The sequence below is a fragment of the Salvelinus sp. IW2-2015 genome, unplaced genomic scaffold (genome assembly GCF_002910315.2).
Source record: "Salvelinus sp. IW2-2015 unplaced genomic scaffold, ASM291031v2 Un_scaffold904, whole genome shotgun sequence".
NCBI classification, from domain to species: domain Eukaryota; kingdom Metazoa; phylum Chordata; class Actinopteri; order Salmoniformes; family Salmonidae; genus Salvelinus; species Salvelinus sp. IW2-2015.
In genome coordinates, this window is record NW_019942639.1 from 304,367 (window position 1) to 318,306 (window position 13,940).

At 42.0% G+C, this 13,940-nt stretch overlaps 1 protein-coding gene across 1 annotated transcript in view; it reads right to left on the reverse strand.

Moving 5' to 3' along the window:
• Positions 1-9,936, reverse strand: part of LOC112069084 (cytosolic 5'-nucleotidase 1A-like) — a 27,053-nt gene extending 17,117 nt beyond the window's left edge. The window contains exons 1-3 of the mRNA XM_024136371.2: positions 9,698-9,936; positions 9,395-9,568; positions 6,267-6,396 (exon numbers count right to left, since the gene is read on the reverse strand). Of these exons, the coding sequence (XP_023992139.1) occupies positions 6,267-6,396; positions 9,395-9,568; positions 9,698-9,850 (457 nt within the window). The 5' untranslated portion in view covers positions 9,851-9,936. The remainder of the gene's footprint in view (positions 1-6,266; positions 6,397-9,394; positions 9,569-9,697) is intronic.
• Between the last annotated feature and the right edge of the window lie 4,004 nt (positions 9,937-13,940).

The window sequence follows — 13,940 nt, forward strand, 5'->3', positions numbered from 1 at the left end:
CACACGACTTTACAGAGGGAACTGTAGTAGTGATAGTGTATAGTGTCAAAGATGCTTGGCAGGAATGTCCAAAGTCAGAATGTTCATGTAGAAGGTCCAGAAATTAGTTAAAGTGGTGCAGAGTTCTTATGACATGTTGTCTCTTGCAACCCTAAGTTCACAGACTGTGTTGCGGTTTGAAATCCCACCAGTACAGACTGGGTTGCGGTTTGAAATCCACCAAGTACAGACTGTGTTGCGGGTTTGAAATCCCCACCAAGTACAGACTGTGTTGCGGGTTTGAAATCCCCACCAATACAGACTTGTTGCGGTTTGAAATCCCACCAAGTACAAGCTGTGTTGCGGGTTTGAAATCCCCACCAAGTACCGACTGTGTTGCGGGTTTGAAATCCCCACCAAGTACAGACTGTGTTGCGGGTTGAAATCCCCACAAGTACAGCCTGTGTTGCGGGTTTGAAATCCCACCAAGTACAGACTGTGTTGCGGGTTTGAAATCCCCACCAAGTACAGCCTGTGTTGCGGGTTTGCGAAATCCCCACCAAGTACAGCCTGTGTTGCGGGTTTGAAATCCCCACCAAGTACAGACTGTGTTGCGGGTTTGAAATCCCCACCAAGTACAGCTGTGTTGCGGGTTTGATAATCCCCACCAGAACAGCCTGTGTTGCGGGTTTGAAATCCCACAAGTACAGCCTGTGTTGCGGTTTGAAATCCCACCAAGTACAGCCTGTGTTGCGGTTTGAAATCCCACCAAGTACAGCCTGTGTTGCGGGTTTGAAATCCCACCAAGTACAGCCTGTGTTGCGGGTTTGAAATCCCCACCAAGTACAGCTGTGTTGCGGGTTTGAAATCCCCACCAATACAGACTGTGTTGCGGGTTTGAAATCCCCACCAAGTACAGCCTGTGTTGCGGTTTGAAATCCCCACAAGTACAGCCTGTGTTGCGGGTTTGAAATCCCACCAAGTACAGCCTGTGTGCGGGTTTGAAATCCCCACCAAGTACAGCCTGTGTTGCGGTTTGAAATCTCCCACCAAGTACAGCCTGTGTTTCGGGTTTGAAATCCCCACCAAGTACAGCTGTGTTGCGGGTTTGAAATCCCCACCAAGTACAGCCTGTGTTGCGGGTTTGAAATCCCCACAAGTACAGACTGTGTTGCGGTTTTGAAATCCCCACCAAGTACAGCCTGTGTTGCGGGTTTGAAATCCCCACCAAGTACAGACTGTGTTGCGGTTTGAAATCCCCACCAAGTACAGCCTGTGTTGCGGGTTTGAAATCCCACCAAGTACAGACTGTGTTGCGGGTTGAACCCCACAAGTACAGACTGTGTGCGGTTTGAAATCCCCACCAGTACAGCCTGTGTTGCGGGTTTGGATCCCACCAAGTACAACCTGTGTTGCGGTTTGAAATCCCCACCAAGTACAGCCTGTGTTGCGGGTTTGAAATCCCACCAAGTACAGCCTGTGTTGCGGTTTGAAATCCCCACCAAGTACAGCCTGTGTTTCGGGTTTGAAATCCCCACCATACACCTGTGTTGCGGGTTTGAAATCCCCCCAAGTACAGCCGTGTTTGCGGGTTTGAAATCCCCACCAGTACAGCCTGTTGCGGGTTGAATCCCCCAAGTACAGCCTGTGATTGACTGACCAGGTCACATTAATCTAACCGGGGAGAGTGGAAGGGCATTTTGCAACCCCTAGCAACAGAGTAGCCAGGGCCAGAGTGTGAAGCCGGGGATGGTAACCGCTGCTGGGCTGAGTTTCTCTCTAAAGTTTGTGTCTCTGTGTCCAGGGCTAGAGAGAGGGTTTGGGTTTTTAAAAGGCCCCACACTTTATTTTCCAAAACAGGTGTGTCTTATAACATTGTAGGCGTGGCTGTAAGATTGCAGTAAGGTGGCAGAGCATGTAGGCGTGTTGTATGCGTGTTAACGGACCTAGTGGTTGATGCTGTTGATGAGGCGCACCCCGACCTGGCGGTTATTAGTCATCAGGACGATACAAACAGTTCCTCACTGTCGGGTAGAGCTGCCTCAGTCTGGAGTTTACCGTCATCAGAGCCTGCAGTGTGTGTGTGTTGTTTTCAGGGATAAGAAACGATGACACAACCTGGCTGGTTTGTACTAGACCGACTACAACCTGGCTGGTGTGTACAGCTAGACCAACTACAACCTGCTGGTTTGTACTAGACCGACTACACTGGCTGTGTGTATAGACAGACACTACAACCTGGGTTAACTAGAACAACTCAACCTGGCTGGTGTGTACTAGACTAGACCGACTACAACCTGGTGTGTGTACTAGACTAGACCAACTACAACCTGGCTGGTTTGTTACTAGACTAGACCAACTACAACCTGGCTGGTTTGTCTAAACCAACTACAACCTGGCTGTTGGACTAGACTAGACCAACTACAACCTGGCTGTGGTGTACTAGACTAGACCAACTACAATCTGGCTGGTTTTGACTAGACTAGACAACTACAACCTGGCTGGTGTTACTAGAACCAACTACAACCTGGCTGGTGGTGTACTAGACTAGACCAACTACAAACTGGCTGTGGACTAACTAGCACAACTACAACCTGGCTGTGTACTAGACTAGACCAACTACAACCTGGCTGGTGTGTTACTAGACTAGACCAACTACAACCTGGCTGGTGTGTACTAGACTAGACCAACTACAACCTGGCTGTGTGTTACTAGACTAGACCAACTACAACCTGGCGTGTGTATAGACTAGACCAACTACAACCTGGCTGTTTGTACTAGACCAACTACAACCTGGCTGTTTGTACTAGACTAGACCAACTACAACTGGCTGGTTTGTACTAGACTCTACCAACTACAACCTGTCTGTGTTGTACTAGACTAGACCAACTACAACCTGGCTGGTTGTACTAGACTAGACCGACTACAACCTGCTGTTTGTACTAGACTAGACCAACTACAACCTGGCTGTTTGTACTAGACAGACCAACTACAACCTTGCTGGTTTGTACTAGACTAGACGACTACAACCTGGCTGGTTTGTACTAGACTAGACCAACTACAACCTGGCTGGTTTGTACTAGACTAGACCGACTACAACCTGGCTGGTTTTACTAGACTAGACGACTACAACCTGGCTGGTGTGTACTAGACTAGACCGACTACAACCTGGCTGGTTTGTACTAGACTAGACCGACTACAACCTGGCTGGTTTGTACTAGACTAGACCAACTACAACCTGGCGTTTTGTACTAGACTAGACCAACTACAACCTGGCTGGTGTGTACTAGACTAGACCAACTACAACCTGGCTGGTGTGTACTAGACTAGACCGACTACAACCTGGCTGGTGTACTAGACTAGACCGACTACAACCTGGCTGGTGTGTACTAGACAGACCGACTACAACCTGGCTGGTGGTACTAGACAGACCAACTACAACCTGGCTGTGTGTATAGACTAGACCACTACAACCTGGCTGGTGTACTAGATGACGTAAGCTGTGTACTAGACTAGACCGACTACAACCTGGCTGGTGTATTAGACTGAAATCACGCTCCAATAAGCCACGGCTCCAATCTGATAGAAAGCCACCTCTACAATATATCTTCTTGGAACTATAGGGTGCTGTTCCGCATTAGCATATTTTGGGTCTCCAAATTAAACTGCCTCGTGCTAAATTCTGATCGTACAATATGCATATTATATTTATTATTAGATAGAAACACCTTCTAGTTTCTATAGAAGTTGGAATTTTGTCTCTGAGTGGTACGGAACAATATCTACAGCACTTTTCATGACAGGGTTCAGATTTCAGAAATTTTTACCCCTGATCTGGAGTCTGTTTTAAGGCGACAGTGAATGCTATGAAGAAACCGACACTGCCTACGTCTTCCTCTGGTGTCTGTACGTCTCACGTTTTGAATGGAATCGATTGGACAATCACAGCCATTATAAAAGACCAAAATGTATAGGGACCTCCCTTTCTCGTCGCGCGCCTGAAGCGTGAAGGACATCGGACTTGCCTCGTTCCAAATCGTTGTCTAACCAGCAATATTTCTCCGTCGCTTTTTCAGTCGTTATAGTTGTAAAAACATCATAATGTAGTTAATTTGAACCGTTTTATAGCAATTTATATCCGTTTAGTGCGATTTTGAGGAATTTCTTTGTTGTGCACTCTGAAACTTTGGACACGTTTTGGGGTCCCGTTCGATCGTTTGGATATTTCGAAGGACAGAGGACATCTATCGACCAAAAGACGTTATAACATAGAAAAATACATTGCCCAAGAATCTGATGGAAGAACAGCTCAAAGTAAGCAATATTTAATATGATAAATCGTTTTTCTGTCGAAATATTTTAAACGCATATTTCGCCATTTTGTTTGGTATAGCTTCACTTGGCGAACCCTGTATTGAAAAGTAAGGATAATTTTAAAAATGTAAATCAGCGGTTGCATTAAGAACTAATTTGTCTTTCGATTCCTGTCAACCCTGTATTTTTTAGTCAAGTATATGATTAGCTTTCGATTAAACTAGATCACTCTGAAAGCTGACGTTCCCTCATTTTGAAGGCTTGAGTTGTGACTATTTCCATTGTATAACCACGGTTTTGTATGGCTAAATATGCCCTTTTCGAACAAACTGTATTGTATGTTGTAAAATGATGTTACAGGAGTGTCATCGAAGAATTCTGAGAAGGTTAGTGAAAAAATTAATATATTTGGCGGTGATTACGTTATAGCGCTCTTGGCTGGAATCGATGCTCTGGTAACGTTTGCACATGTGGTATGCTAACTTATCGATTTATTGTGTTTTCGCTGAAAAACGCTTAGAAAATCTGAAATATGGTCTGAAATCACAAGAACTGGCTCTTTCCATTGCTATGCTTTGTCTATTTTTATGAAATGTTTATGATGAGTAATTGGTCATACACGTTGCTCTATCTAGTAATTCTAGTCGATTTGTGATGGTCGGTGCAATTGTAAACTGTGATTTCTACCTGAAATATGCACTTTTTTCTAACAAAAACTATCCTATACCATGAATATAGTTATCAGACTGTCATCTGAAGAGGTTTTTTCTTGGTTATGGCTATCAATATCTTAGTTGAGCCGAATTGGTGATAGCACCTGAAGGAGTAAGAAACTGATGGAGTTAGAATAGTGGTGTATTTTGCTAACGTGTTTAGCTAATAGATTTACATATTTTGTCTTCCTGTAAAACATTTTAAAAATCTGAAATGGTGGCTTTATTCACAAGATCTGTATCTTTCATCTGGTGTCTTGGACTTGTGATTTAATGATATTAGATGCTCTATCTACTTGTGAAGCTATGCTAGCTATGCTAATCAGTGTGTGGGGGGTGGGGGTGCTCCCGGATCCGGGTTTCTGAGGCAGTAGAGGATATCATCAAAAATGCTCAAAACTGAACACCTCCCATCACAAAATGTTCCTTTTCAAACTTACACAAGGGTTCCTCGAATTAACTTTTCAGAGGGTTCCTCAGGAAACCTTTTTCAACTGGAAAGGTTCTGTAGTGTGGCAACCTAAAGGTTATTCCAGGCACCTTTACTTCTAAGAGTATAGAGCAGCTTAAATAGGGAAAAACAAGAATATTCTGCCAAAGTGTCATTCATGCATTGATGTGTATGATGGGCCTAAACAGTGGGAAACAACATTGCTTATTGTAATTCTGAGCAAAACACTATTCTAGATACATTACACAAATTCCATCTAGGCCTAAAGACATTGGCAACACAGAGTGAATGAGGTTTCCCTTTCACCTACAATACAGAATCTATATGAAGTCGTAGCACAACCCACCCTCTGATACTCCCATGTACAGACAGGAGGAGTCCATATCTTTAGTTAATTCAATCCCTCTAATATCCCCACCAAGTACAGCCTGTGTTGCGGGTTTGAAATCCCCACCAAGTACAGCCTGTGTTGCGGGTTTGAAATCCCCACCAAGTACAGCCTGTGATTGACTGACCAGGTCACATTAATCTAACCGGGGGAGAGTGGAAGGGCATTTTGCAACCCCCTAGCAACAGAGTAGCCAGGGCCAGAGGTGTGAAGCCGGGGGATGGTAACCGCTGCTGGGCTGGAGTTTCTCTCTAAAGTTTGTGTCTCTGTGTCCCAGGGCTAGAGAGAGGGTTTGGGTTTTTAAAAGGCCCCACACTTTATTTTCCAAAACAGGTGTGTCTTATAACATTGTAGGCGTGGCTGTAAGATTGCAGTAAGCGTGGCAGAGCATGTAGGCGTGTTGTATGCGTGTTATACGGACCGTAGTGGTTGATGCTGTTGATGAGGCGCACCCCGACCTGGGCGTGGTTATTAGTCATCAGGACGATATCAAACAGTTCCTCACTGTCGGGGTAGAGCTGCCTCAGTCTGGAGTTTACCGTCATCAGAGCCTGCAGTGTGTGTGTGTGTGTTTTCAGGGATTAAGAAACGATGACACAACCTGGCTGGTTTGTACTAGACCGACTACAACCTGGCTGGTGTGTACTAGACTAGACCAACTACAACCTGGCTGGTTTGTACTAGACCGACTACAACCTGGCTGGTGTGTACTAGACTAGACCAACTACAACCTGGCTGGTTTATACTAGAACAACTACAACCTGGCTGGTGTGTACTAGACTAGACCGACTACAACCTGGCTGGTGTGTACTAGACTAGACCAACTACAACCTGGCTGGTTTGTACTAGACTAGACCAACTACAACCTGGCTGGTTTGTACTAAACCAACTACAACCTGGCTGGTGTGTACTAGACTAGACCAACTACAACCTGGCTGGTGTGTACTAGACTAGACCAACTACAATCTGGCTGGTTTGTACTAGACTAGACCAACTACAACCTGGCTGGTGTGTACTAGACCAACTACAACCTGGCTGGTGTGTACTAGACTAGACCAACTACAACCTGTGCTGTGTGTACTAGACAACCAACTACAACTGGCTGGTGTGTACTAGATAGACCGTACTACAAACCTGGCTGGTTTGTACTAGACTAAGACCGACTACAACTGGCTGGTGTGTATTAGACTGAAATCCACGGCTCCAATAAGCCACGGCTCCAACTGATAGAAAGCCACCTCTACAATATATCTTCTTGGAACTATAGGGGTGCTGTTCCGCATTAGCATATTTGGGTCTCCAAATTAAACTGCCTCGTGCTAAATTCTTGATCGTACAATATGCATATTATTGTTATTATTGATAGAAACACTTCTAGTTTTCTATAGAGTTGAATTTTGTCTCTGAGTGGTACAGAACAATATCTACAGCACTTTTCATGACAGGGTTCAGATTTCAGAAATTTTTACCCCTGATCTGGAGTCTGTTTTTAAGGCGACAGTGAATGCTATGAAGAAACCGACACTGCTACGTCTTCCTCTGGGTGTCTGTACGTCATCACGTTTTGAATGGAATCGATTGGACAATCACAGCCATTATAAAAGACCAAAATGTATAGGACCTCCCTTTCTCGTCGCGCGCCTGAAGCGTGAAGGACATCGGACTTGCCTCGTTCCAAATCGTTGTCTACCAGCATATTTTTCTCCGGTCATGTTTCAGTCGTTATAGTTGTTAAAAACATCATAATGTAGTTAATTTGAACGTTTATAGCAATTTATATCCGTTTAGTGCGATTTTGAGGAATTTCTTTGTTGTGCACTCTGAAACTTTGGACACGTTTTGGGGTCCCGTTCGATCGTTAGTGGATATTTCGAAGGACAGAGGACATCTATCGACCAAAAGACGTTTATAACATAGAAGGAACATTGCCCAAGAATCTGATGGAAGAACAGCTCAAAGTAAGCAATATTTAATATGATAAATCGTTTTTCTGTCGAAATATTTAAACGCATATTTCGCCATTTTGTTTGGTATAAGCTTCACTTGGCGAACCCTGTATTGAAAAGTAAGGATAATTTAAAAATGTAAATCAGCGGTTGCATTAAGAACTAATTTGTCTTTCGATTCTTGTCAACCCTGTATTTTTTAGTCAAGTATATGATTAGCTTTCGATAAAACTAGATCACTCTGAAAGCTGACGTTCCTCATTTGAGGCTTGAGTTGTGACTATTTCCATTGTATAACCACGGTTTGTATGGCTAAATATGCACCTTTTCGAACAAACTGTATATGTATGTTTAAATGATGTTACAGGAGTGTCATCGGAAGAATTCTGAGAAGGTTAGTGAAAAAATTAATATATTTTGGCGGTGATTACGTTATAGCGTCTTTTGGCTGGAATCGATGCTCTGGTAACGTTTGCACATGTGGTATGCTAACTTATCGATTTATTGTGTTTTCGCTGAAAAACGCTTAGAAAATCTGAAATATGGTCTGAAATCACAAGAACTGGGTCTTTCATTGCTATGCTTTGTCTATTTTATGAAGTTTTATGATGAGTAAATTGGTCATACACGTTGCTCTATCTAGTAATTCTAGTCGATTTGTGATGGTCGGTGCAATTGATAACTGTGATTTCTACTGAAATATGCACTTTTTTCTAAACAAAAATATCCTATACCATGAATATGTTATCAGACTGTCGTCATCTGAAGAGGTTTTTTCTTGGTTGTGTGGCTATCAATATCTTAGTTGAGCCGAATTGGTGATAGCACCTGAAGGAGTAAGAAACTGATGGAGTTAGAATTATGGTGGTATTTTGCTAACGTGTTTAGCTAATAGATTTACATATTTTGTCTTCCCTGTAAAACATTTTAAAAATCTGAAATGGTGGCTTTATTCACAAGATCTGTATCTTTCATCTGGTGTCTTGGACTTGTGATTTAATGATATTTAGATGCTACTATCTACTTGTGAAGCTATGCTAGCTATGCTAATCAGTGTGTGGGGGGTGGGGGGTGCTCCCGGATCCGGGTTTCTGAGGCAGTAGAGGATATCATCAAAAATGCTCAAAACTGAACACCTCCCATCACAAAAATGTTCCTTTTCAAACCTTTACACAAGGGTTCCTCGAATTAACTTTTCAGAGGGGTTCCTCAAGGAAACCTTTTTCAACTGGAAAGGTTCTGTAGGTGTGGCAACCCTAAAGGTTATTCCAGGCACCTTTACTTCTAAGAGTATAGAGCAGCTTAAATAGGGAAAAACAAGAATATTCTGCCAAAGTGTCATTCATGCATTGATGTGTAGATGGTGCCTAACAGTGGGAAACAACATTGCTTATTGTAATTCTGAGCAAAACACTATTCTAGATACATTACACAAATTCCATCTAGGCCTAAAGACATTGGCAACACAGAGTGAATGAGGTTTCCCTTTCACCTACAATACAGAATCTATATGAAGTCGTAGCACAACCCCACCCTCTGATACTCCCATGTACAGACATGGAGGTAGTCCATATCTTTAGTTAATTCAATCCCTCTAATATACCTTCACAAGGGGAAACGCAACACCTGGCATGAGCGGCTCATTCTCGTGCTTTTGTTGATTCATGTAGGCCATATACTTCTCGACTCCCTCTTCCTCATAGATCTTCCTTTCCTCAACCATGTTGAACAGGGTGCGAGAGGAGACGGCGATTGTCACGGCATTTTGGGGTTTGGGCTATTTGGAAAGCAAGATTATAAAGCAAAAGTTTTGATGAAAGAAATTACCAATATTGTACATCTAAAGATAATGATTTTATAGGCAAAAGGCAAACAACAGCTGCAAATGTAAAAATGTATCACTTACGGGTTTAGGTTTCTTTGTTTTTAAACTGTCAGAACAGGCTTTTGATGCTGCCCAGTCTTTCTCCTCTCCAGTGTTAGTGGCTGCTGGATTGGTAATTTTGATTTCACTCATATTTGGCCTGGGATGGAAAAGTTCTAGGTCTGGTAGATCCATAATACTGATTCCAAATGTAGATGATCAGAACAAACAATGACAGGCAAGTTTATGGAAATGTTTGGATGGGCGAGCCTACAGTAACTCTGTTGTTGAGCATTCTCTTACATCAGAACTGACATGTCATATAACTCGCAAACACTCATGGGACAGGCCGAAGGTCACTCTGACTATCACTGTTTTGCCAGTTCACTTCACTTCACCTATTTTGTGGTCTGAGTCTTCTTTGCATTCACATTGTTATGTTTAGAAAGGAACCAAGATCTTTTTCCAACATTCACTCAATGCACTATGGGTGCAGGACAAGCCATTCCATCAGAACGTGTTATTGGACTGCTATATATACCTACTTACATTTTGGAAGCTAATAGATTGTATTTAGTTAAAAGATGAGACATAATAATTGTAATCAGAATATACAATTAACATGTAAATATTATTAGTAACAGAATAAATAGCAGAAGAATAACTGCAGATTAAATAATGCTGTAATTGAAATCTGTATACCCAATGTAGGTTACTGCCCCTTTAAGAGCTAGAAATAATTGTATACCCTATTTTGTGATTCTCACCAATTATGTTGTTGTCTTCGTGACCAATCTACTTTGCTGCTAGCTATTTGTAATGTTTTGTCTGCTGAGAGCTGTCCTCACATAATCGCATGGTTTGCTTTCACCGTAAAGTCTTTTTGAAATCTGACACGCCGGCTGGATTAACAACACGTTAAGCTGTGTTTTGGTGTGATGCACTTGTGATTTCATGAAAATTTAATATTTTTAGAAATTTAATTTGAATTTGGCGCTCTGCAATTCACCGGATGTAGACGAAAATGATCCCGCTAAAGGGATCTGTGCGGCAGACATTGACAGTTTTTTCTATTGTCTCTTTTTGGTCCATTTAGATTGTAAATTGTATACAAAAAAAATGTAAAATATGTTATAGTTAAAAATGTTCATGTTTTACTGTGATGGTCCTAAGTGGACCATAAGGTTAGAAACCAAACCAAATTTACCTCTCTGGGCTAGTATTTTCACGTCCGGATGAAAAGCGTGCCCAAAGTAAACTGCCTGCTACTCAGGCCCAGAAGCTAGGATATGCATATTATTAGTATATTAGTTGGATAGAAAACACTCTGAAGTTTCTAAAACTGTTTGAATAATGTTTGTGAGTATAACAGAACTGATTTGGAAGGCGAAACCCCGAGCACAATCCATCCATGGAAAACATTTTTTGAGGTCAATCTGGTTTCTATGGCAAGCCCGTTTTAATAGAAATATGCTTGCAGTTCCTATGGCTTCCACCAGATGTCAACAGTCTTTAGAAATTGGTTGATGTTTTTCCTTTGAGTAATGAATAAGTAGCCCTTTCCTTTCTGGGTGTATAGCCAAGCGTACTCTTTTGTTTGGGGCGCACGACCTGAAGCTCGCTCCACTTTCATTTTATCCTCTATTGAACACAGTTTATCCCATCTTAAATTTTATCGATTATTTACGTTTTAAAATACCTAAAGTTGGATTAGGAAAGTTGTTTGAAATGTTTGGACAAAGTTTACAGGTAACTTATTAGATAATGTGTAGTCATYTCGGGCGAGTTGGAACCGGTGTTTTTCTGAATCAAACACGCCAAATAAATGGACATTTTGGAGATATAACGACAGAATTTATCGAACAAAAGAACCATTTGTGATGTTTATGGGACATATTGGAGTGCCAACAGAAGAAGATCTTCAAAGAGAAGGCATGAATTATATCGTTATTTCTGAGTTTTGTGTCGCGCCTGACGGGTTGAAATATGATTGCCATGTGTTTGTATGCGGGGTGCTGTCCTCAGATAATAGCATGGTTTGCCTTTTTGAAATCTGACATGGTGGCTGGATTAACAAGGAGTTCAGCTTGGTGTATTGCACTTGTGATTGTATGAAAGTTAAATATTTCTAATAATTTCATTTGAATTTGGCGCTCTGCCATTTCACCGGATGTTGTCAAATCAATCCTGCTAACGGGATTTGATCCATAAGAAGTATTAAGAAWAATAAAATTAAAAACAAAAAAATTAAATTAAATTAAAAACTAAGTAACTCCGCCAAAGTGTCTCTTTTGGGTCACTTTTGCCGGTCCCAAGCCCGGACAAAGGAGGAGGGTTGTAATTGTGACATTAAAAAAAACAAGAATCCACAGAAGAAAGTTCATTTGTAGTTCTAAACATATTTAGGGTGTTTTTTCCTCACTTTTTGTCTCTACCACGACGTTATTCCTCTCTCCTACAGCGTCATTTAGCGGCTACTAGCGACCTTTAGGACAGCCAATAGCTACTTTCCTTACTGAGGAGTTGGCAACAACTGCTGTGAACCTATACGTCATCTTCTTCTCTTTTTATGTGGCATCAATGTGAGGGTTTATGCCAAACGGTGCTGCAGTATTCTAGTGTGTGGTGCGGGTGTGATGAGAGTACTCAATCCGGTGGAATACGATGATACGGGCGCTGACGCCTTGATCACACCGATAGTGAGAAAGCACTAAATAGTACGCAGCATCATCTAGATATGTGTGCAAAAAAAGTTCACCATTCACCTTCTGCTTCCATTTCTGTCAAGTCGTCAACTCATACAGTTTGACACGTATGTTCGATAAATCTAACGTATGCACCACACAGAACGCACAGCAAGTGCCTCTTCAACGCAATGCTGCAAGGCTTGATGGCCCTCCAACCTGCATCTGTTTTTTACAGTTATATTATGTGTTTTCTCCCGAGTGGCGCAGCGGGCTAAGGCACAGGGTCGCAGTGCGATAGAAGCGTCACTACGGACCCTGGTTCGATTCCGGGCTGTATCACAATCGGCCGGGATTGGGAGTCCCATAGGGAGGCGTACAATTTTCCCAGCGTCCGGGTTTGGCTGGGGTAGGCCGTCATTGTAAATAAGAATTTGTTCTTAACTGACTTGCCTAGTTAAACAAAGGTTAAGTAAGAAAATGTATTAAAAAAGGGAAACACAGCATTCCATTGGAAATGAATGTACATCTGGTGTACCAAAATGTCTAAACACTGTGGGTGTGATCAAGGCGTTATTTCAGAGAGCGCTCTGTAAACCACGCCCCAGTGGGCAGAGCTAGGCATGTTGGACTGGGACACATTTTAATATGGTAAAAGGCTCTCATTTTACAGTGGGTCCACAACGGTTCTGTGTAGCCTAGTTATGCTAATATATTTCAGACCAGTGTACTGCAGTTAATTTAGTCTTTGATTTAATAAGTAAAATATCTTTAAGTAGTAAACAACGAGTCCCAGACAGTTCACAATAGAACATACCAGAGTGGGCAGTGTTTACTAGCCTAACTACAGTGCATTCGGAAAGTATTCCTTGACTTCCTCGAYCATTTTGTTACGTTACAGTCCTATTCTAAAATTGATTAAATATTTTTTTCCTCATCAATGTTCATACAATACCCCATTTTAACAAAGCGAAAACTGTTTTTTAGAAGTTTTTGCAAATGTATTACAAACAAAAAACAGAAATACCTTATTTACGTAAGTATTCAGACCCTTTGCTATGAGACTAAAAATTGAGGTCAGGTGCATCCACCTGATGGTGCCAGGTTTCCTCCAGACGTGACGCTTGACATTCAGGCCAAAATGTTCAATCTTGGTTTCGTCAGACCAGAAAATCTTGTTTCTCAWYGWATGAGAGTACTTTAGGTGCCTTTAGGCAAACTCCAAGCAGGCTGTCATGTGACTTTTACTGAGGAGTGGCTTCCATCTGGCCACTCTACAATAAAGGCCTGATTGGTGGAGTGCTGCAGAGATGGTTGTCCTCCTGGAAGGTTCTCCCATCTCCACAGAGGAACTCTGGAACTCTGTCACTAATCGTTCTCACTCTATGACAGAACTTTCAGATTTGTCCGCCTGACTGTTGGGCTCATTACCTGAATTATTAGGATTTTCTTAAACTGCTTATATTGCTCAAATAGAGACATAATAAACATTTCAAAATTGGGGAAAAGATGGGTCTGGCTGAGAATAGAACATTAAAAAATAACAAAACAACTTATTTTACTCAACTAGAGATTTAAATAAATGGTGGTTCTTTGAAAAG